We start from the raw sequence: 24,081 nt of genomic DNA on the forward strand, positions 1-24,081 counted from the left end.
GGTGTGTCTTTGTGCAATGTACCATGAGGGTCTAGAAGGACATTGGCGTATCTGCAAAAACATGGCCGTCATCGGCCAATGAAGTGTGAGGGCTGATTTGACAGGGTTAACGAAGGTCGATCGGAACGACACTCACTGTGCTTGTTCGTGTACTGCTCTTGAAGGCCTGTAAGAATTACAGTGTCATTTGGCCATTAGGGGGCGTAATACCGTATTTCGGTGCCTGTATCACGTGACGTTTGACATACACACACAAACATGACATCATTTGATAGATCGGCTCATGACGAAAAACTTTGCCTTTTGAAGCATTGCTGTCAATCAAACGGTTCGTTAGTTATTGGCGATAACGTTCAAACCTACTTTTGCGAACTAGTCCTAGGTTTTTCGTCCGATCTGAACCTAACCAAGGCTAATTGACTCTGTGGAGTGTGAATATGAATAATTATCAAAAAAAAGTTGAAATTTGTATTCATACACGCAAGGAGTGGCCAAAAACCGAACTGGGCGGAGCTTAGAACATTTAAACGGCCATAACTTGAGAGGGGTTTGAGATATCATCATGGGGCTCGAATAATATGTGTAGGCCATCGGTCTAAGGTCGTGATATAAAAAGCTCGCCGATCGGACACTAGATGGCGCTATAACGGGGAAAATGGCACTAAATACTGTGATTATGCAATGGTTACAACTTTTACGCCTATAACTTTATCTGTGGTCAAGAGATTTTCATGGGAGTTGTATTTTTAGCATCCTGAATTGTTGCCGAGTCCAACGATACCAAGCATGCCAGGTTACGCCTTACAGTTAGTTCTGCACAGGAAAATAGCGCTTAAAAAACAAGCGCGAATAACTCCGCGAGGGTTATTCTGATCGACTCGAAACGACCATAGGAAGAACATTGCATTACCTTCTGAACAAAAAAGTCTATTGGCATTATGTTAAAATTTCCATCAGAAATGGCCGAAAATTACAAAAAACGAAAAATTACCTCAAAATGTGTCGTTTTTTTACACATAAATGGTTATACCTCCGCAACGAAATGACTTTTTTCACCAGATTTGATACGCTGATGTTTGAGAAGAGTCTGGGGCAATACAAAAAAAAATGGTATGCCTGCACCACTAGTTGGCCTCATAATTGAACAAAACCTTTGACGTTGATCGAGCCCAATGGTCTTACAACTGTTTTTTACTAAACTAAAGTGTGCAGCCATGATACTAGCTAGATGTAACAAAGTCATGACCTGACGTTGCATGCAAAATTTTGTCATAGCGCCATTCTGTGGTTATTTGTTATTTTCACTTAAAAGTGAGTAGAGAGCGGAGAGATTTCACTGAATGAGAGCCGTTTTTTGCTGATAACTAATGTATTTAAGGTTGTATTTTCGCCAAACGTATGCGTAATGACACGGTACTTGGTAATTCTGATGGCAGTCAGGGCCTGAGGGAGCCTGCAGTTTTGTTGCACCGCCACCTAGTGGTCGGACGCATATTTTACACGCCTAAAACTTTGGCTGCAGTTACCGTATTTTCATGGGACTTTTTTCACAGGAGTCCTGAATTGTTGCAGAGTCCAACGATACCAAACATGCCAGGTTTTGCCTTATGCTTAGTCCTGGAGTTATCAGAACACATTCAAGGAGGACATTTAATAAGTCAAGCATTATCTTTCCAGCTGTGTTTGCTGTCCACTGTAGGTCCTTGCGGTTTGTTGCGTTGCTGTGTGTGTGCCTTATGTGCACGTCTGCAGTCTGTTTACACCATTGCACCATACCACGACTCAATGGCCTTGTAGTTCAACTAAACACGGCCATTTCTGAATTGTATGTTACGGTATAAATCTGAAAAACTTTTTCTCGTTAACAAATTATCGGAATGACTTAACTTTAAGGACATTACATGTTTGTCTTATAGGTGCACCTGTGTGTAAGCATACATAGTCTGTATGAACCGTTTCTGACCATCTCTTTCGTTTTTCTGGATGCGATGTGGTGTATCAGCCTGGTCGACGACGTCTGACGTCTCTGATGTGCTTTAATGCTCGAAACCCGGTAAATGCTGCTTGCAGCTTTAATTTCTATTTAAAACTTGACTCTTCATGGCTGCAGGAGGCGCAATGATATTACGCAGCACCTTAAAGTAGTCCCCTTGGTAACTTTAAATAACAGGGGACTATTTTCGGGTGCTGCGTAATATCATTGCACCTGCTACACCCATGTTACGGCAGCAAAGTCCTTGATTGTGACGCCAGAATGAGAGTATAGTTCCTAGCCATATCTGCCTAGAAAATCGCAGCTTTTAAATTTCTGTCAGTGTTAGTACAGAAGAGTCAAGTTTTAAATAGGAAAAATATTGAAACTCTTTGGTTATTTTTGAACACGATGCTAATGGTCTAATCAGATTCAATGGATTATGCTAAGCTATGCTAAAAGTGTTAGCGCCAGACCCAGAGAAAGGCTGAATGGATTCCAAAACAGTAAAAATCAAATGTTTAACTTTAGGGGAGCTTTTTTTTTAAATATAGTCTATTTGACGTGTACACAGACTTTCGACGCATGCGCACTGTGACAAAATGCAATGCATTTCCTGGGCTACATAATACATTTTCCTGTAGGTGCATGTACGACATAAGCGTACAATGTATCCTGGGTTTCATAAATCCGGTGGTATGCGTATAGTACACGCGCACTTTCCTGATAATAAAAACTGCATCGTGCGCACTATACACGGACCTTCGCATAAGCATAAAAAATAAACCATACTTCAGCCTTTACTTAACCAGACCAGCCATGCCCATCTAAATCCAGTCAAGACCATCAAAAACTAGACCAGTTATTGTGTGTGTCTATTTGATTGTTTGCATGTGTGCAAGCTTTCACTTGTGTGTGTCTTCTTACATTGGTTTTTATGCCCCACACATCCACAAACATTCAAAACCCTAAAGCATAGTTAGCAGAATGCCAGTAATGCAGAAAGATGTTGCAAATGTGGCGAAACACACACACACACACACACACACACACACACACACACACACACACACACACACACACACACACACACACACACACACACAGATTTAAATGTGAATGACAGACCCTCTAATCACTGCATGTGTCAAACAAGAAAGGGGGGGAGAGTCGGAGAGAAAAAGAGAGCACGTAATCTTGTTTTGTTTGCGTGCTTTCTGTAAAAAAAACTGCAGAACAACTGAAAGAAAAAATTATGAGTCACAAAGTCATTGTGTCACTCCACACAACAAAAGACCACCACCACCCCCCAGCACCCGTTTCTTCCCCTCCTGCTTTCACTCCTTACTCAGTTTCTCCTTTCTTTCTTGTTTGTGACATCGCCAATGAAAAGACAACAAAAGTAATTTCTTAATCTGTAGGTGCCAGTCATTGTGTGAAGTGGAGGGCCTGTCGGCGTTCAATCTGCTGTAAAAGCTTTTCAAAACAGCCCAGTGCAATTCCATTCAGCGCTAATGCGCTATTCAAACCAATTATACGTGATTAAATAACGCTGCCAGAAAGCAATAGGAAAGGAAGCCACAGTTATGTGTCTTTTTATCATGTGTAATATGCATGCAATGCAGGAAATGCAGTCATCTTTGAATGCATGCAACAATAAATTACATATAATCAAAAAACTGCAAAGCAAAGTTTTTATGTGGTTTATTCATAAAAACAAAACAATATCCATAAGAGGATGGGAACATTTATGAAAATGATGTCGCTGGTGATTTATTTGTACCTGGCTGATGTGGTCATAAACTATCTGGCTGACAGGTATTGGTGGAAATCCCATTTTTTTCTTCCCGATAGTAAAAGCTCTTTTAAAAGAAAGGTGATAAACAAATAAAAGCAGATTATGATGAATACAATTTAATATTTTTCCCTTAAAGAAAGAGTGAATTGCATTTTCGGACTTCATATGTATTTGTGCACCAGTTGTGATACCATCATGATTTAATGCATAACTTACTATTTATGACCTCTCTCTCTCTCTTTGTTTCTCTCTCAGATTCTCGATTTCCCAGTCCCAGGCTCACAACTCGGCCCAGCAGAAAACGTCCCCTAACCAGCTCTCCTTCTTTGTCTGACCCCAGCTTTGACCTGCAGGCCATGATTCGCACCTCACCCAACTCTCTGGTCACTATACTAAATAATTCTCGCTCCAGCTCTTCCACTGGAGGATCATACGGGCATCTCTCAGCGGGCACTATAAGGTACCACCACATTCACCACTGACAAATACAAGTCTCAGTGTATTGAACTGTTTATTTAAAAAGACAAATTAAGACAAAAAAGTTGACCGAATATAAGATAAAGCAGGAGCTCAGTCAATAAGGCTTATTTGAAATTAAAGGATTAGTCAATTTTCTTAAAAAATAAATCCAGATAATTTACTCACCAACATGTCATCCAAAATGTTGATGTCTTTCTTTGTTCAGTCGAGAAGAAATTATGTTTTTTGAGAAAAACATTCCAGGACTTTTCTCATTTTAATGGACTTTAATGGACCCCAACACTTAACAGTTTTAATGCAGTTTAAAATTGCAGTTTCAGCGGACTCTAAATTATCTCAAACGAGGCATAAGGGTCTTATCTAGCGAAACGATTGTCATTTTTTGCAAGAAAAAAAAATGCACTTTTAAACCACAACTTCTCTTCTTCCTACGGCTGTGAGACGCGCCAGCGCGACCTCACGTAATTGCGTAATGACTTGGAAAGGTCACGTGTTACAAGACCATTTTAAACAATAAACTGACACAAAGACGTTAATTAATATCATTCGACATACAACAACGTCGGAATGGTCCTCTTTCTCCACACTTGTAAACACTGGTAGTTTTGCATACGTCCTCCGTGACCTCTTGACGTGATGACGTATTGCGTGAGGTCGCGCTGGCGTGTCACATGACCGGAGATAGAAGAGAAGTTGTGGTTTAAAAGTGCATTTTTTTTTTTCTTGTCAAAAATGACAATCGTTTCGCTAGATAAGACCCTTATGCCTCGTATGGGACCGTTTAGAGTCCGCTGAAACTGCAATTTTAAACTGCATTAAAACTGTTACGTGTTGGGGTCCATTAAAGTCCATTAAAATGAGAAAAATCCTGGAATGTTTTCCTCAAAAAACATAATTTCTTCTCAACTAAACAAAGAAAGACATCAACATTTTGGATGACATGGTGGTGAGTAAATTATCTGGATTTTTTTTAGAAAATGGACTAATCCTTTAAAATAGAAAATGAAAAACAGAAAAAATATTTTGTAATGATGTTATGAAGCAGGATCTAAAATTACCTACATCTGCCACATCTGCCAATGACAAATAAATAGCAAATAAAAAATATTACTATCTTCTTATGATAATTAAACTATTTATTTTACATGCTTGTTTATCATATTCATGGCAAAGGTGCACACAGTACTGGTAATTTTGGACCTTGTTACCAAGTCTAAAAATGAAGAGAGTGGCGCGTATTAGACCAGCAAGAGAGATGGAGAGCAATAGATAGAGAGAAAAAGTAAAACTGGCCGCATCTTCAGCGGCCGGGTGATGAATGAACGCAGGATGGAGAAATAAACGAGAGAACATAGAGTGCGCTATTAGGAGGAAGCGTGTGAACACATTCCTCCCCTCCTCCCTAACACTCGTCTGTCTGATATGCATCACCTGATTAATGTTCTCTCCATCAGCAGAGGAGAGCTTTAGCCTAACACCGCCGCCGCGCAATCGCTCACACCGGGAAGCAGGAGAGGACGGGAAAATGACGGATGAAAGGGTCACGTAGGGGGGAGTGGGGGAAGAAAGCGAAGCCTGGGCCGAGGACAGTAACACAAGCTTTAATGGGAAAAAGAGAGAACCTACGGTGGATGTAGCGGAGAAAAGCGTCCCGCTCGCTCTGTCCGAGGTTAAACTTACATTCCTCCGTTTACTCAAACTTTTTGTGGTCAGTTAGCGGTGGAATAATTTATGTTTTTTTACGTTATCTTTAATGAGACTCAATTAGTTTTCCGGAGTTCAAAGGATGAATGCGGACAGACAGCTGGGCCTGTGGGAATTTTAATGAATATCGAGGTGTTTGTCACATCAGTGAAGGGGCTATTGATGTTTAAGCTTATCAATGTTATGATGCTGATCATCCCAACCGATTGAAGCTGAATCTAAATAATATGTCCGATTTTGTCAGTTCGTACTAGTTAATTTTAAGATAATAACTGTGGGATTGTACCTCCTCAGGGTCAGAAAGGCCAAAATGGATTTGAAATGAATCACTAATGTCTTTGTTTCAAATATGTAGTTTAAAAAATATTAACTTACTTAACTGAAAAGTTTGCAATTACCATAACGTCAATATTTATTTTATTCTTCTTTATGTGCAACAAGAGAGTGCAGTGGCCAATGGCTGATAAAATACAGATCCAAATAATAATTTATTGATAATAACATAGTATTATATTTATCAAATGAATGCTTATTTACTAAATATATTTGTATTTCATATTGTTGCATATTGTTTTTATGTCTATTATGTTTGAACGCAGACAAATGGATACCGACCTGATCCTTACTAACACAGTTAGCAACCCTGGTGGTGTGTCAGTCAGTATGACGTTTAGCATCCAACACTTTTAAAAAGTGATTTTACCTGGTTTGGGTGTGTGTGTGGTTCAGAAAGAGAGAAAAAGGACAGAATCGGACCCTTTTGCCCACTGAGAGCGATTAATCAGTGATTTGTTTTTATAAGCTAATCCGTCATATCTCACGCGTCTGTGTGCACATGTGGGGACAGAGATGGCAGGCGAGGGTCCAGGGCAAATGAGTGATGAGACAGCCGGGTCAGCCACTCTGTGTCTGGCTACATTGATTTCCTCTCGGCCTGTAATAAGACCGGTAGACGTATGAGCTCGCGTAAAGCGGCCAGCATATCCCACGATGAATGGAACCCCCTATGAATGTCTGTTATTGAACATCAGGGGTTTATCATTAAAGAAAGACTATGGTATTTATAGAAGAGGAGGTGATGTATGAAAGTTTAATGGTGTGCTTAAATACAGCTCTTATTCACATTGAGAGATTTATTATTTTTACAAGAACTTTGTTATGCATTTTATTATGTGCATTTTGTTATGAATCATTGATATTTTTTATTGTTGTATGTCTGCAGTATCGTAAGTTAGAAAGAAAAAATTATTTAAGAAACACTTTTTCTAATAAAAGTTTTCTCTTTCCATTCATCATTTTTTAAAGCTATAATATACCATTTAAAGTTAATAATAATAATAATAATAATAATAATATAGTAATGATAGCAATAATAATAATAATAATATAATAATAATAATAATATATAATAATAATATATAACTTGGTTATTCATTTTATTATGTGCATTTTGTTATGCATTATTGATATTTTTTATTGTTGTATGTCTGCAGTATCCTAAGTTAAAAATACAAAACATTTTAAGAAACACTTTTTCTAATAAACGTTTTCTCTTTCAATTCATCATTTTTTAAGCCATAATATAACATTTAAAGTAAATACTAATAATAATTTATATATATATATATATATATATATATATATATATATATATATATATATATATATATATATATATATATATATATATATATATATATATATATATATATAATAAAATATTTTTCTTCAAGGTGTGATTTATTCTCTAAGTGCAGTGTATTATTATTTAGATTATTTTATTATATTATTATAATAAATGTATTATATTTATTTTATTATTATTTATTAAAACCAGTAAATCAATTTTTGATTTTTTTTTTTAGAATTTACGTGAATTTAATCCAAAATGACTTACAAATGAGACACTGAAGAGGAAATCAAATATTTCTATGCCCAACAGTCCATAGATTGTAAATCTTAAGCACTCCCAAATTTTATATACACTTACATACTGTTAATGTAGCATATAACAACATTTTACTGATTTGTAATGGTTTTGCAAACGTTCTTATGCTTCAGTCTTATTTTTTTCTCTTACAGCCCTGCATTAAGTTTTGCTTATCCTCCAAACCCTGTGGCACTACAAATGCATCAGCAACTGATTAGCCGTCAGCCAAACATTGTGGGGTCTGCATTTGGCCACAGTCCGCCCCTCATCCACCCATCTCCTGCCTTTGCCACCCAAAGACCTGTGTCAGGCATTCACCCGTCCAGCCTGGCACCTACAGAGCGATCCACAGCCTCAACTGACTCACAGGTTAATGCTTAGTTTGACTTTTTTATTTACTTTTTGTTGTTTTAGTGATAAAACATGGGGATCTCCCATATGAGCACAACAGCTCAGTTTTGACGAGATGACCTAAAACGGGATTTTAAATGTGAAAATGTATTTATTTTTTTATTATTTAACATGATTGCTTTTGGGTGTTCTCGTATTAAACGGCAACAGAAGTTGTTTAGATCACACAGCGATTTCCCCCCTTAAGGCCCAAATTTATTCAGCGCTTATCATCACAAGAGCCAGCGTTATTTATTATTGTGTGTGCCTCGTGAAAACACGCACCACCAGCACGCCGGCATATATAAACAGCGGAGAAAGTCTGGCTGCAGGTAGCCCTCCCTCGCAGACAGGCCTCATGGGAGTTTTTCCCTTGAGCGCGTCGTCTCTGTGTTTTGTCTCGGCGTGAAGAGAGCTGCCCGGAAGGCACCTTTGAAAAACAACACCGCGCTTGTTAGCAGCAGAAATCCCACCACCTTCAACATTAATCAAGCACAGATACATTCCCAAACCTTCTCTTTGAAGGATGGCCGGAGAAGTGTTTCGCCCAAGCAAGCTCTGTACATTTTTACTCGGCGGATTAAAAGCTGTTGACTGCGTCTCATTGTTTATATCTGTCTTTGTATCGATCCCCGTTTCGTAGTAACGGTTCGCTCTCGGATACTTCAGTGTGACGGCGAATGAGTTTTCCGGAGATTTTTCCAATGCCAGTCCCTCCTTTCAAACCATTAAAGTTCCATCCCAGCTCTGCATCATCCATTTCCTCCACCTGAACCCAGAGACTGCACCAGCCCCTTTAATAGAAGGACATTGTGGGACATTTGTCTCACCATGTGGTCATAAAAGAACAATTAATGAGAAAGGAGAGACCGTGAGAGCATTGCTCAATGTGACAGACAGAGAAAATAGCAGATTGTGTTTTATTGCTGAGGAAACCTCTACAGTCTCACGGACATCACCGATAAGACACAATCACAAGTTTCATATACTGTTTGTTGTATAAAGACTTTTTGGCCCACCAGTTCCTATTCACCTCGTATGGAAAACGGCAATCCGGGCATAGGGTTAATATTTTTATAACATAAAATAAAAAAATCTATGAAATAGTAATTTTGTAGCTTTCTAAATTGTTGTTATGAAACGTGACCCTGCCTGTTTTGTACATAAAATCATCCTATATATCGTAAAGAAAATTCTGTGAAAATATAACTTAAATATCTTTAATATTGACTGAGTAAGGTCATGTCGAAGATTGAAATCAATGTGAAATTTGTGATTAAAATCAAACTTTGATGTTTCTAATCTCATAATTAGATTATAAGACATAAACCTAAATTTCACAGACAGGGTCACAAATATTTGCATTTCGTAGTAAATCCAGGCATCCCACGGGTCTTTGAAATCCTTGAAAGTTTGTGAATCTGGGGGGAAAAATTAAGGCCTATTGAAGTTTTAGAAAATATACATACATACATACAGGTCATTGAAAGTGCTTAAATCTACTTTATGCAGGAAGTTTTGTGGAAAAAAATCCATATTATTCCCTGTGTAGTGTAGTGTAATATCATAAAAATTCTAGACTTCTTAAGCACACGTGCTAAACTGTTCGCTTTAAATGCTTATATCTTCTGAATGCGAATGTTGATTCATACCCAAAACCTTTTTTGCATAATTGTGGTTGACACATGAAAATGTCTCGGGTTACGTATGTAACTGTAACCTGAGAAGGGAACGATACGCTGCGTCTCCCTTGCCATACTTCCTGCATCCCTGTAACGCCGTCTTTGGCAATATTTCAGATAGCGATACACTTCCTGGTTCTCGCGTCACCCTGTTTTTGTCGTTAAGCCTTAGCATTGGTTGAATTTGATATACAGATTCAGACACATTTACCCCTGGAGGCGTCCCCAAAATGTCACCGCAGTGACGTAAGCGCGAGTTCCCTCGAAAGGGAACTGTAACAATGTATCTTAAAAGGTAACACAATGTAATCTTGCTCTCACTTAAAATGTGTCCCCACATTTAGTCCCTAAATTTGAGGGTATTGGACCTAGAAAGTCCTTGAAAGGTCCTTAAATTTGAAGTTAAGTAAGTTGTGGGAACCCTTTAAATAATTCCTTCAATCTAGGGTTTCTTAAAGTTTTTGTTTTAGATTATCTTTAAATAATAAAACAGCTACACTTGAAGACTAATTTGTGATGCATGGTAACATCAGTGGATTCTCTACATGTACTGTATGTTTACATGCTTTGACTTTATTAGTGAGGGAAGCTTGCAGCTTCTCTTCTGCACTTCACTGGAAGAGTCTGGCAAGATAAGCTGTCGTTCAAAGCCAAAAAAATCCTGCTCGTTCATCCAGAGATTGTTTCTTTTCTCTCTCCCACCAATCACTTTTTTAACTGGCTCTGGTCAGTCAACGGGGACTTTCCCTGGCATGAGAGAGAGAGAGAGAGAGAGAGAGAGAGAGAGAGAGAGAGAGAGAGAGAGAGAGAGAGAGAGAGAGAAATGCTGTGAATGAGAGTAGATTTTAGTGGTTCAGGGTCAAACTGGGAATAATGTCTGTGTTTGGAGATGTCATTGGCTTTTGTTTTTGTTGCTTTTGGCTGGAGTGAATTGTTTCTAAGCATGCCTACATAATTACAGTAAAGTACCATGTTTGTGTTGGATTTGACACCGTGGCAATACCTAGTTTTTCAGGCATGGACCATCTCAATTCCATTCCATATACAGTACTGTGCAAAAGTCTTAGGCCACCACCACCAGACTTGATGTTTTAGAAGTTTAAGGACGGTTTCACATTTGGTGCGATTGCCTGGTCCGAACCCGAGTTCGTTTGCTTCCCCCTCCCCATGCCCCCCATGGACTGTGTTCACATATTATTTTTGCATCCGAACCGCGGTACGCTTGCATCATCAAGCTGCAGCCGGCACGTTCTCATGTTGCTTGGTAACCGCTGTAAACGAGAAGACGACAATAGATGGGCTGCGTCCCAAACCGAATACTTCCATACTATATAGTAGGCGAAAAGCACTACTTCTCGTACTCTTTGCCTACTATATAGTATGGAAGTAGGCGATTTGGGACGCAGCGATGATTTCTGAATGCCTCCGCAAAAATTGACGTCGGCGGACAGCCCGTTGTCATCGAAACGACTTTAGTATGTTTGGGGCAGACAGACGAAAGTGCGTTTCTTTATTATTTCTTTGAAAACAAAACCAAAGGTTTAAAAAAATAAGAACAAAACTCAAGCAAGGATTCTATGCATTTTGTTGTCAAGGTAAGTGCACGCACACAAACACACACGTCTGTTTTGGTGGGATATTCCATATAATACGTAATTAACAGCGGTTCACTTCCGCGATTTGGTACGATTGCGCTCACATTAGCAGCGAACCGATCTGGAGTTCACATGAAACGAACCCCAGACCACCCTTTTTAAGCGGACTCGAGTACGTTTCGCGGGTGCGCACCCGAGTTCGGAAGACAGCGTTCACATCATCCAAATGTACCGAACTCTGATGTCAATCGAACCCGGGTGCGCACCAAAAGTGCTAATGTGAAAACGCCCTAAATATCCATCCGAAGTTATTGTCAATCTATTTTATTAAGATACAAACAGAAAATACTGGAAAAACAGTATGTACAAAAAAATAAAAATGTACATTTTTAGGATTAAATGTCTTCTTTAGGCATCGTTCGTGTTTAATGAGACCTCACTTTGCACTAAACACATATTGAGCGTTTTTGAGCAGAATGAAGTAAAAAGACTTATTTCTTTAAAATTTGAAATTAGGATTTAACTTTATTTAGGTTCAAGAGATCCTGCAGGTTACTGCTATTGCTCAAGTGAAAGGGGAGTTTACCCTAAAAACTTGACACATCAGTTTACATTTTTATACAGTTTTTATAAACTATATACACATTTCCTGTATTTTCTGGATGTATTCTAATAAAGAGACTGAGAAACAATTATAAATGATCACTATAACATTGCAAAAACAACAAAACTAATTCTGGCGGTGGCCTAAGACTTTTGCACAGTATTGTATATATAAATGTATATGCAGTTTAGTTCCAAAATGAGATAACTGTTTTTTTTTTGTGCATTCCAATTAATATCAATCAAACTGCAGTAGCACAATAAAAATACATTTTTAAGTTAATAAAAATTAAATTTTAAATCTTGTTTTTAACAAAACTCTTCATATATATGTATGCAGTGTCAGAAAATAATGGTCCCTAGCTGTCACTGGGGCATATCCTTAGTAAAAAGTTCACATTTGCACCAAATATTTGCATCAAAAGAAAATTCATTTTAGTAGGCCTACCTCAGAGGTACATATTGGTAGCAATGTATATGTACATACATACCTGCACCTAAATGGCACATATAAAGACCTTTTAAAGTGTACTGCCCCAGTGACAGCTTGGGACAATTTTTAATATTTTTTTTTTTGACAGTGTATATCAACGTTTCACAGTTTTACTACCTGATATTGCCATTGTTTAAGGATCTGCTACACTAATGTACTGTTTTACATGTAAGCATATGAATCTGTTAAAGGCGCAGTGTGGGATTTTTAGCGGCATCTTGTGAATTGCAACCAGCATGTATGTAGATAAAAACGGCTCATTCTAAGGTAATAAAAACAATACAGTTCATTATATAAGGTCTTTATACACCACTGATAATATAGTTATGTAGATTATATTGCATTTCTGTCAAGAGATCCTCCTAAAAGTCCCACATTGCACCTTTAAATATCTTTTAAAATGCAGTTTCAATGCAGGATTTTCGATTCATAAAATGATCTAAATGTAAAGCTTATGAACCAACCCTATTTATTATGCTTGAAAGAGTGACACAAAAGGTGCGTCTACAGATTTCCACAAATTTTTTTGCAGATTTTCAACAGAATTAAAACACCCATCAAAACATTCTTAACCTGCCTCACACCTTGCGTATTTGTTTACGAAGATTTTTTTCATAGTGCTTTCAGCTACTTGTAAGATTGTAGTATCCCCCATTTGGGTCTACTTAATTACTTTTCTTTCTTTTTATGATAATAATCAAGTGGACTTTCTTAAAATATTTCCAGAACAAACCCACCAGCGAGTCGGCTGTGAGCAGCACAGGGGACCCCATGCACCACAAACGCTCCAAACTCAAACCAGACGAAGAGCCGCCCAGCCCCGGGGCCATCAGCGTACAGGTATGCACCTTCTTATACACACATAACAAAAATAAAAAAGCACTCAAGAAAACCACACATGCACACGCAGCAAGAGCTTAGGGACCAATTATTGCAAAGCTATTTATTTGCTTGTTTGATTCGGTCGCCTGTTGTGGAACTGCCTCAGATGCGATAAGCCCCATTGATCTCCACGGCTCCAGAAGGAAATTGTTTTTCTTTAATCAAATGCTTAACTGAATGGAAAAATGAAAGAAAAATTAGATGACACGTTTTAAACAATGCCCACCATAACTGATGGCTGGCTAGGCAGATTTGGCTGTCGGATTTATATGTGTGAATGACATCCACTGGGGCAAGAATTATTTCCTAGCTGTTGCTTAATGTCTATACAGTCCTCTTTTGTGTATATTACCCATTTTATTATCATCTGATATTGAAAGCTATAAAAAATCAGCACTTTATTTGATCAAATCTAGTACAAACAACATACTAAGTTTTTAACAGGCACTGAGTTACAACTTGAGTAAAATAGTAAGTTAAAGGAGTCAGGGTTAGATTCTTCAAATGCCTACCCCAAATCCCTTGTAGGTTATATCCACTCAAATTTGAAGCGGCATTTTTAGTGCTGCTTTTAACCGAATTGCTCCCGAGGTCCATGTTGATATACAGATGCGAAAATGTCTCTAAATGGAGCTAAATCAGTTGACTGCAGACCACTGAATACAGAAAACCTGGTTTGCATTTCCAAAGCTGTTAACACTTCCAAAAAAATTCCACCAGTTCCATATAATTTGTTGCATCTACCGAGGAAAGCTCTTGTTACAGGGCATTATGGGACTTTTCTTTTTAATAAAAAGACCCTCACTGTTAACTCGTGCAGCAGTGCGTTTTCTCAGGAGTTATTGCAAATGCCACATGTATTTTTATGAAGTTCACCATTATATTCTTGATACAAATAAGACTCATCCAGCTGTCTTGCATTCAAAGTAACATCATTTATCATCCACCTACTCATCCACACGGTCGAAGGACCCTCATTTAACGTGCCACACAAAGAATTTTATCTCCGAATGGAGCAATTTCCTTCATGTCAGCCTGCAGTAATATGCATTAGTGTAATATTTCTGTGTGTGTGTGTGTTTTGATGCGCGGCAGGGCATGCATGCACAATTAGGCCACCTAGCATTACCAAAATGCAAAGGTAATAATTTCAGAGATTAAATAATCTAGATTTAAAGTGTTGTCAATGTGAATGCGTTTAACAAGAGCATTATAGGGTAGTTCCCCAAACAGGGTTCATCCTAGTCCCAAATAAAAATGCATGTTTGAGCCGCTTAATTGAAAAACATCTTGCATTGACATATCTTAATATGTATCAGTGCCATTGTTTAAGTGCTATGGGTCTCCAGTGCTTCTATGAAGCTAGAAAATGTGAAAAAAATCAACCACGTAACTTAGTTTTGGTAAACCATTCTCTGCTAGCATGTGAAAAATAGGTCATTGAAATTTGGCTCCCCTTGTGATGTCAGAAGGCAGTGCCTTAATACCGCCCCTTAATCTGCACTATCCAACCACGGCACTGTCATTTAGTGCAGAGATCAACTCATTTGCATTTTAAAGGACACACCCAAAACGGCACATTTTTGCTCACACCTACAAAGTGGCAATTTTAACATGTTATAATAAATTATCTTTATGGCATTTTAAGCTAAAACTTCACATACGCACTCTGGGGACACTAAAGATCTATTTGACATCTTAAAAAAGTCTTATGAAATGTCCCCTTTTTTCAGTTTGGAGAGGTCTTACATTTATTTTACTTTAGGACTAATCTAATCCCTGTCTGGGTAACCGCCCCTAAGTTTATAGTTTCTAGTCTTTATGAATGTGTGTCTATCTGTGCAGGAACAAACGGATGGAATGACTCTGGTGAAAGAGGAAGGGGATAAAGAGGACGGCAAGCAGGAACCGGAGGTTGTGTACGAGACCAACTGCCACTGGGAAGGCTGCTGCCGGGAGTTTGACACCCAGGAACAGCTCGTACATGTGAGCATCTACATTCCATCTATAACATCATTCAGTATCTTCATTTGCGATGAGGCTTAAAGTCTCAAACAGGTTCAAAGAGCACACATACACACCCCTGCTCCAGACGTCCCATTTGTCACAGCCGTTTTCAGGTTTAGGCAGAAAGTGAGCAGACATGAAAGCCCACTTCCTGTGAAAATACAGCACTCTAGCCCCCTTAACTACTACTCTCTGGACAACACACACACACACAGTCATTCTTTTAACCTCTCTTTTCTCCTATCATTCACACAAATACACACACACATTCAGAGAAACACACACACACCAACCAACCCCCAAAGGCACACATCTGATAGAAAGATTCCCAGTTCTCCACGGCTGTCTATCCGACTCTGACATGGCAATCCATGGCGGCCATGCTAACCCCTATCTATAATTGAAAGCCTCCACTTGGAATGGCCTGCCTCCCACATATGAAGGTTTCAGCTTAAAGCTTGTGGATCTTGACAACTTCTTGCCCTGGTCTTTGAAATCTATGAGGGCTGTGTGTGTGTGTGTTTCTGTTTGTGTGGCAAGTATTTTAGGCGAGAATTTTGTAATTGGGTAGCTGACAAAAAAAATCATATATTTAATAGAAGTAATAGCAATATTTCATGTTAAAGTAAAAAGTTAAAGTGGAGTTTGAACTTGAAAGTGCTCCAACTGTTTGCCACTTCATTCATTTTCAGAATGTATCTGTTTAGAGAAAATTAAATTTAGATAAAGACCATATACATTTTTTATGCAGTCTTATTTAATGAATTAATACAGTACACTGTTAAAAAATGGTAAAATATATACCCCAGCTGTCACTGGGGCAGTATCCTTTAAAGGACAAGTTCGGTATTTTACACTTAAAGCACTGTTTTCAGATTGTTTTATGATGAAATAGAACGGTTTTGACTGAAATTTGGACATATGGAACTATGGCACTGGAACAATCCTTTCTAATATGCATTAAACTTTCGTTTACAAAGACGTGAAACTCACCGAGTGGTCAGGGGTGTTCACTGATATGCTCACACAAAAATCGCTGCAAAAGATGCTTTCCAACAGCTGTTTTATCGTAGTTTTTGTCCAACTCCATTGACTTGTATTAGATGTGCTGTGAGGTACGGTATTACTCTGCCGCTGGGAACATTGGTTGTATTCTTGCAATTGGCAAAGGTGGATTATCGCCCCCAACTGGGCTGGAGTGTCAATTATTCAAGCTCTCAACGAAAGAATGTACGTGTGTGAGGCGTTTGGAAAAATAGGTCCACAAGTTTACAACGAATGCTAAAACAGCTGTTGGAAAGCATTGTTTGCAGCGATTTTTGTGTATGCATATCAGTGAACACCCCTGACCACTCTGTAAGTTTCACGTCTTTGTAAACGAAAGTTTAATGCATTTTAGGAAGGATTGTTTCTGTGCACCTATACACCCATTGTAGAGGTGGAGGGGTAATGCGACAAACACCTGAAAATTCTCGGCCAGCATCATATGTCCAAATTTCAGTCAAAACCGTTCTATTTCATCATAAACAGAAACAGGGCTTTAAGTGTAAAATACCGAACTTGCCTTTTAAAAAGGTCACAATATATGTCTACATTTGGTGCCAGTATGTACCTTTGAGATACAAATATGTATTTTTGAGGGACCAGTAAGCTCTCGTTGGTACCAATATGTACTTCTGATGTACTATTATGAACTCTTTAGGTAAAAATCTGTACTTTTTCAGCCCAGTGACAGCTGAGGTACATATGACAATTTTCCAGACATTGTATACAATTTAAAGAGTAACTAAACCCTAAACCAACTTTTTTTAGTTAATGATCTGTAAGAATGATGCTTTATTAGTGCTGTTCATTGATTTTAGTAACTTTTTTGTCATTTGGATATAAAGTGTTTCAATACTGCAATATATGGTGTAAAAACGTCTGAGTGCTGCCCTCTTCAGGTTGAACGGTGGCTACTGCAGTTGAATTTTCCTATTGGATGTTGGGTCCAAAAAATGACTCGTGACTCATGTTCAAGCTCACCACGCCCTTGTTACGATCTCACCACACACTTGGTATGAGCTTAGTTCGTCCCCTCTATCTCTGTTGGGATTTTCCCACTTTTCTTGAATTATTCAAATATTGCCAGTGGGCGGAGTCAGGCTCTGACCAGGGGTTTAGTTACGCTTTAAAACAATATGTTTTTAATAATTATACAGTTATAAAAGTTCAGTTATTACACAAATTGAATACAAAAACAGTAGATTAAAATATTTCTATATAAGTATAGGCTGTAGAATGCTTTTGTATGTGCTTCGGGCCGACTACCAAAACACACTTGTAGCCAATCAGCAGTAAGGGGCGTGTCTACTTACCGACATCGTTGCCTGGGTTGCATATGTGTTGGGCGGGTCTATCAAAAGAAGGTCCAGATTCTATTGGGATGGGGGCGTGTTTGTTTAGGTAATTTCAAATGTCAACATTGGCTTTCAGAGTGTATGCACCCCACCTTTAACTTCTTTCTGAAGTCACTCGTATGAATTCATATTTGGTCCAAATTCTGTAAATTCAATAGTTAAATGTTTATAAATCAACCTTATCTTTATCTTTATCTTAAATCAGATTTGCTTTTTTACATATAGTGGTGCTTTTAACTCTTTCCCCTCCATTGACGAAAACGCTTCCCTGCAAATGACAAGTATTTCCGGCAATCTGTAATACCGCAACTGATAAAACACGTAAGTATCGTCCTAAAGCAAACAGCTGTATGTCGGTGTATGTTTTGAGGATAACTCTGAATCTGATCTCTATCAAAAGTCCTTCACAAAAACACAATTACCTCAGCTTTTTGCTCAAAATTTTTGTGTTTTTGAAGAAACCTACTCATATTTGAGAGGTCATAAGAGGAGAACAAATTAAGGTCGGAAGAAAGGTTTTTTTTTAAGCAGACGATCTATTCTATATATTGTATGTTTATATATTTAAAGAAGAACATTTTCTGGAAGGCATTCAACTTTTGTGACTCATGAAAAACGCTGGCGCTGGCTGGCAACTTTTTTATAAAAAACGCTGGTGGGAAAAGAGTTAACATTTCCGTCGCTTTTATTTATTGTGTTTTACTTTGTTGTTTTCTATGCTGCTGTTGACATGGGACATGCTAATAAAAATATTTGCGCACAGAGGTCCCTCCCCTCTAATTCAGCCGAGCGAGGGCCGATGCTTCTTATCTCAGTAATAGGATGAGTGCAGTGTGTGGACCACAGTGAATCTCATCCAACAAAGACGACTTGGATTTCCATATATCAAAGCAATACACCATGCCTCCCCCGTATCCCGCAACCAATACAATTTTCAGACGAAGAAGAAAAATTTCCAAGAAAGATTTCAAACATTCCAAAAAGCTTACTGTGCAAAAACATTTTGTATATTTAATTTAAACAAATTTACTAATAGTTTCTTTAAAAAACATTTGTGTTAATACAGTATGCTAATATTAATATCACATCTTAATTTTTTCCCATATACCTAATTTTAGATTGGAAGCTTACATGTCATTTTTCATTGCTCCGGGTGAGCGTTTTCAGCGATGTGAAACATGCTCACACCATGACGCATGGCCGCGCTCTTTTATCGGCACAGCTTTAGCGCTTTCGATAAGATAAACATCACATCTCTGCAACTTAGCACACTTATCTGCACTACGCAGTCAGCACAAACCAGCCGGGTGTCAATTTGTAGTGATTTATTTCATTATTTTCCCTTTTTTTCTTTCTCTGATTTACTGCTTTGTATTTTGCCTTTTTTCTAAACACTCCGGCCCCTATACCTCCAATACAGGTACCACTGCTTTCACCCAGACCAAGAGTCTTTCTCTGTGGTCTCTTTCTCTCAGTAGGGGTACTTACATTGATAAGGGCTCTTTAATATAGGCTTATGTGGGGGGGTTAAAAATAAAAAAGACAGCAAGTTTCAAGATTGAATGAGAAAATGTGTGGTAAATACTTTTACCATCCCAACTATGTCTCCCAGTCCTACATTATTTATTCCCACCCCAATGTCTATTTTGTTTTCTCATGAAATCGTTTTTTTATTATTTGCATATATTTATTGTAATTTTTTGTGACATAATATAAGCCACTGACCAAATAGTGAGTAACTTTATTTAATTTCGGCCTTTTATTTTATGCATGATGAATGATAATTCTGGACTCTTGCACCACACTCCCTCTCTTCGACTTTCTCGTCCTCTCTGCGCTCATGGTGGTTGTGTCTGATGGTGGCGCTGTGGGGTGGTCTAAGTCAATGTATGTGCGTGTATGGTAAGAATAGCACTTTTAAGCTGCTCGCTGCTCCTCCCTGCGCTGGAGGAGATAAACTAGGCTGAGTGGGAAGGCGGACCGCTCGCTGGCTGCTGGCAGAGACCCTTTAATTGGTAAAATGGAGATTTTTTTGATCATGCAGAGGATTAGACACCTTATCTGCCTGGAGTATCTTTATGTGAAGATGAAAAGGCTGTGCTGAATAACGCATGCCAATTTACCCCCCACCCCACCCCCCCAAACACATACATTACTATTGTTACTCTATCATACTCCTACTTGCTCCTCATCTTTTTGTCTCTTGTCAGCTTTTTCCACTTTAAATTGCACACGATGTGCAAAAAGGAGAGCGATTGATGTGCGAAAAGAGAGCATGTTTTATTAGTGCATGTTTGATGACTCTTAACGTTGTTGCGGGTCCCAGAGCTTTGTGAAATTGGTGTGTAAACAGGCTTTTTTCATGCATGGCTGTGTTTAAATTGTGCAGATCATAGCCTAGAAAAAAATAGATAAGAAGGCAACTCAGATGTATTTACAAGAGCATAAAGAAAATTAGGGCACTCATGCATTTTGTTACTTGGTGAAAAAGCATATTATGAAAATGTACTTCACACAGTCACCCAGTTCATCAACGGCACACACACATATAAATAATGCATGCCATTATGAACTGGAGATCTTAATGTTTTTACACAAAATGCAAATTCAGTATCAAAAATCAACAGACATTCTCATAGACTCCAATTAAAATGTCATGCACTGATTCAAAACCTCTCGTTTTCTCAAAAGTATTCGTGTGCATTCTGCACCTGCGCAGTAGCAACATGTGAACATGTGCAGCTTAGATGAAACATTGCCTAACTGTAAAAAAACGAAAATCTTATGCCCCGGCGTACGTTTGTATTTGCATGCATCAAACAAATAAAAGTAAGCATGTTGTTCCTGAGTCTCCGAGTCCCAGCGGTTGCTCGGCTCCGTTGTTGTCCCATACCGTGGCAGGCCGAAGATGAATAGATCGCTCCTTTGGGCCACGCGTGTAGCATCAGCACCTGTTAGTCTATTTTCCTCGGCTTAAACAGCGCTCGCTTACAACAACGCCATCATCCGCTCAATAACCATTGCCATTACATCAAGCCATTAGGGCATTAGTGTCACCCCCCCAACACTTTTCTCTCTTCCTCTTCCATCCTTTTATCAGCGTAGCCAGGTCATGCATCACGCGCGACAGCATTAAGCTCATTTGTACAAGTGAGTGTACCAGCATTCAGGGATGTGTTGCAATCTCTCTCTGCCTCTCTTTCTGTGCGTTATCGAACGGCCGGCCCGGCAGACGGATCACATGCCACAGGGAATCCCTTTCGGAGCGAGGCATAAAAAAGGGGGATGAATGAATAGAAAGAGGAGTTTTTATGTGGACTGGTGACTTATATTCATTAATCCAATGAACTCCATTACAAGTTGCGGAGACTGCGCAGAATTTAGCAGGAACCTTTGCTGGTTTCCATAGAATTTGAAGAAAAATGCTAGAAATGTGCTTGGTTTTTTGTTTTGTTTGTTTTTTATATTTTTTGGCCAGTTTTTACCTTTATTAAACTGTGAGTTTTAGGAGAGGACAAGAAAGTACAGGGACAAGAGAGGGGTATGGGATCGGCAAATGACCACGAGCTGGGAATCAAACTCGGGTCGCTGAAAGCGCGAAAGCACCACATGTCGGAGCGTTGCCCACTACACCATCAGCTCCAATGTGATTGGTTGTTTTATTACAATTTTGGCAAAATTCCTTGTAGACCGCCGTCAAAGTCCCTGTAGGAAAGTTGCACCACTAGGCAGCCATGTTTGCAACACCTTAGGGCAGTTATTTCAGTCATTCATAACTAAAGTCCTATCTACTTAAATGGGAAAAGACATATCTCTAAAATAATGTGGTAAATTCACAATTAAACAATATATTTCTGACCAACAATTAAACCTGACGTCAACTATACCATAACTGTTTTTATGGCGCACTCACACTATCCAAACCAAACTGCAGTCGGGCGCGTTTGACCCCCAAAGCCTGGTTCATTTGAGTAGTGTACTGCGCCTGGGGGGGGGGTTTGGTCAATCGCGCCCTGGCCGGCTTACAGAGGTGGGCTGGAGCGTGGTTCACTTGGGCTTAGGGGCGAAAACACAGTGATATTGCACAAAAGCACGTTTCAAAAAGAGAGACATCAATTGCGCAACCACTCACCTTTATCAACCTTCGTTAAAACCTTCTGATGTGCGCAGCAGGTTACGTGATTGTCTACGCTGCACAAGCGACAGATCAACTTAGCAATTTAATAGGCATGTGAGAGGGCTGTGTGTCATCGCGCACAAAACGACTCTGAATAAAAACACAAGATTATGATGGGCTCCAGTGTTAAGAGAGCGCTTTACTTCCTGCTTTGTTCAAAACAATCGCATCCTAATGACGAAAGCGCGCCCGTGCTCATATCGATAAAAGTACAGTGTGAGTGCGTGCATCTGAGGGAGTAGGGATGGGGCAATTGTGCTGGGGCATGGTTTGGTTTGGATAGTTTGAGTGCACCCTTAAAGTTGCAACAAACTTAGTGAATGAAAAAATTAAAAACTTTTATTTTTTTTAAATATTGTATATTTGTGACCTTCATTATTTAAAAATAATTAATGTGCCATAATTTTTAATCAAAAACACTAATATCCTCCCCTCCTCAAAATGATCTCTCTTTACTTCCAGTCACTACACTGTCGAAAAATTATTTGTTGCCTTAAAAATTTTGTTGAATCAATTCAGATTTACAAGTCATTTCAACTTACGATTATTTTGACTAGAGATGAGTTGTTATAACTACAGATGAATGATAATAACTTATAAAATAAAGTTTACAAAAGACAAAGTTGTAGCAACTCATCTTTGTCAAGATGAATAATAGTTGACATGACTTGTTGACATGACTTGTAAATCGGAGTTAATTAAACAAAAAAATGTAAGGCAGCAAAGATTTTTTACATTGTAGATATGGCAGATGGGCGGAGCCTAGGCAAAGATCACAGCGATTAGCAAATAGCAACATGACATAGTTTCAAACGATCCAATCAATTCTCAATTGACAAATTCAAGTCCAGCCCTACCTTTTTTTATTTCAGAGGCCATTTTTACTCGGATACGTTACGACGGGAAAAATAAGATGATCGCTACTACATTTCATGTCGACTTTAAATCCGCTAAAAACTATTTTCATTTCAGATACTGCACATGCGCACAGGTTGGCAAACAACTCTGTACAAAGCCCCACCCCCAGAGAATCATCAGTCTTTATCAATTCATGATTGGTTCTTTTAACCGAAAGGCGGGAATTCTATCGCCAATGCGGCCATATTGAGCATTGCATTGTCTGCTATTCATAGCAATGGCAGTGCCACATCTTGTTATATCCAGTATCTTTGCCTACCTATCAGTCCCTCCAGAAAAACGTGATTATGCAATTGATGATTCAATGCCTAATCAGCCAAAGTCCACAACTTATGCAGGGGGCTGCATTTTTCAAATATGCCGCACTTTCGCCGCATAAATTGCACATTTTTGCTTGCAAAATATGCGGGGCTTGCATGATTTCAACATGCGCAGCCATGTCCCCTGTTGTCATGGGAATGTTAGGAAGTGATGTAATTACGCGACGTGAACATCAATAAAAAGCTGCAAACTGTTTTTGCAAGTTCACAGTTTTTGCAAGTTCCCGCAATTTTGAAAAAATTCCATCGCATAAAATTGCATAAATATCCGGCATATTCCATTGCATTTTTTAAGAATTTTTTTTTTAAGCAAGATCAAGGACTTTTGCACGCAACAATCACAAAGGATTTTCTGGAAGGATTGACCTATGTCTAAATCTGCGAGAATTTAACAAATGTTTAAATTACAAATCAGATTTTATTTAAACTGAAGATTATTAGACTACTCTTGCATTCTCATAGTGACCACATGCTGTCAACTCCAACCTTGTCTAGAGACTGAAACTTTTTTCCGACTCTTTTTGTCTCAAAGGAAACAAGGTATGAATGACAGTCCATCTTTGACGTCTAGTGATGTAGAAGTGCAAATGTAGAACGTGCACATGCACAAACTCTCCAGCACACACACACCTGTGCACCTGTGTTCCTCACCCAAACTCTGGAAGTTTGGCAAAAACTGCGGTGAGGTGACAGAGGGGGCTGTGATGCAGACCGACTTTGTGTCATGAAGA

The 24,081-nt window shown here is 38.7% G+C and overlaps 1 protein-coding gene across 3 annotated transcripts in view; it reads left to right on the forward strand.

Annotated features, from left to right (window-relative positions):
- Positions 1 to 24,081, forward strand: part of gli3 (GLI family zinc finger 3) — a 165,669-nt gene that overhangs the window by 131,045 nt on the left and 10,543 nt on the right. For all 3 annotated transcript variants that reach the window (XM_065294847.1, XM_065294848.1, XM_065294849.1), the window contains exons 7-10: positions 4,026 to 4,230; positions 8,037 to 8,253; positions 13,374 to 13,487; positions 15,375 to 15,515. In XM_065294847.1, the coding sequence (XP_065150919.1) occupies positions 4,026 to 4,230; positions 8,037 to 8,253; positions 13,374 to 13,487; positions 15,375 to 15,515 (677 nt within the window). The remainder of the gene's footprint in view (positions 1 to 4,025; positions 4,231 to 8,036; positions 8,254 to 13,373; positions 13,488 to 15,374; positions 15,516 to 24,081) is intronic.

The sequence above is a fragment of the Paramisgurnus dabryanus genome, chromosome 22, assembly GCF_030506205.2.
Source record: "Paramisgurnus dabryanus chromosome 22, PD_genome_1.1, whole genome shotgun sequence".
Classification (NCBI taxonomy): Eukaryota; Metazoa; Chordata; class Actinopteri; order Cypriniformes; family Cobitidae; genus Paramisgurnus; species Paramisgurnus dabryanus.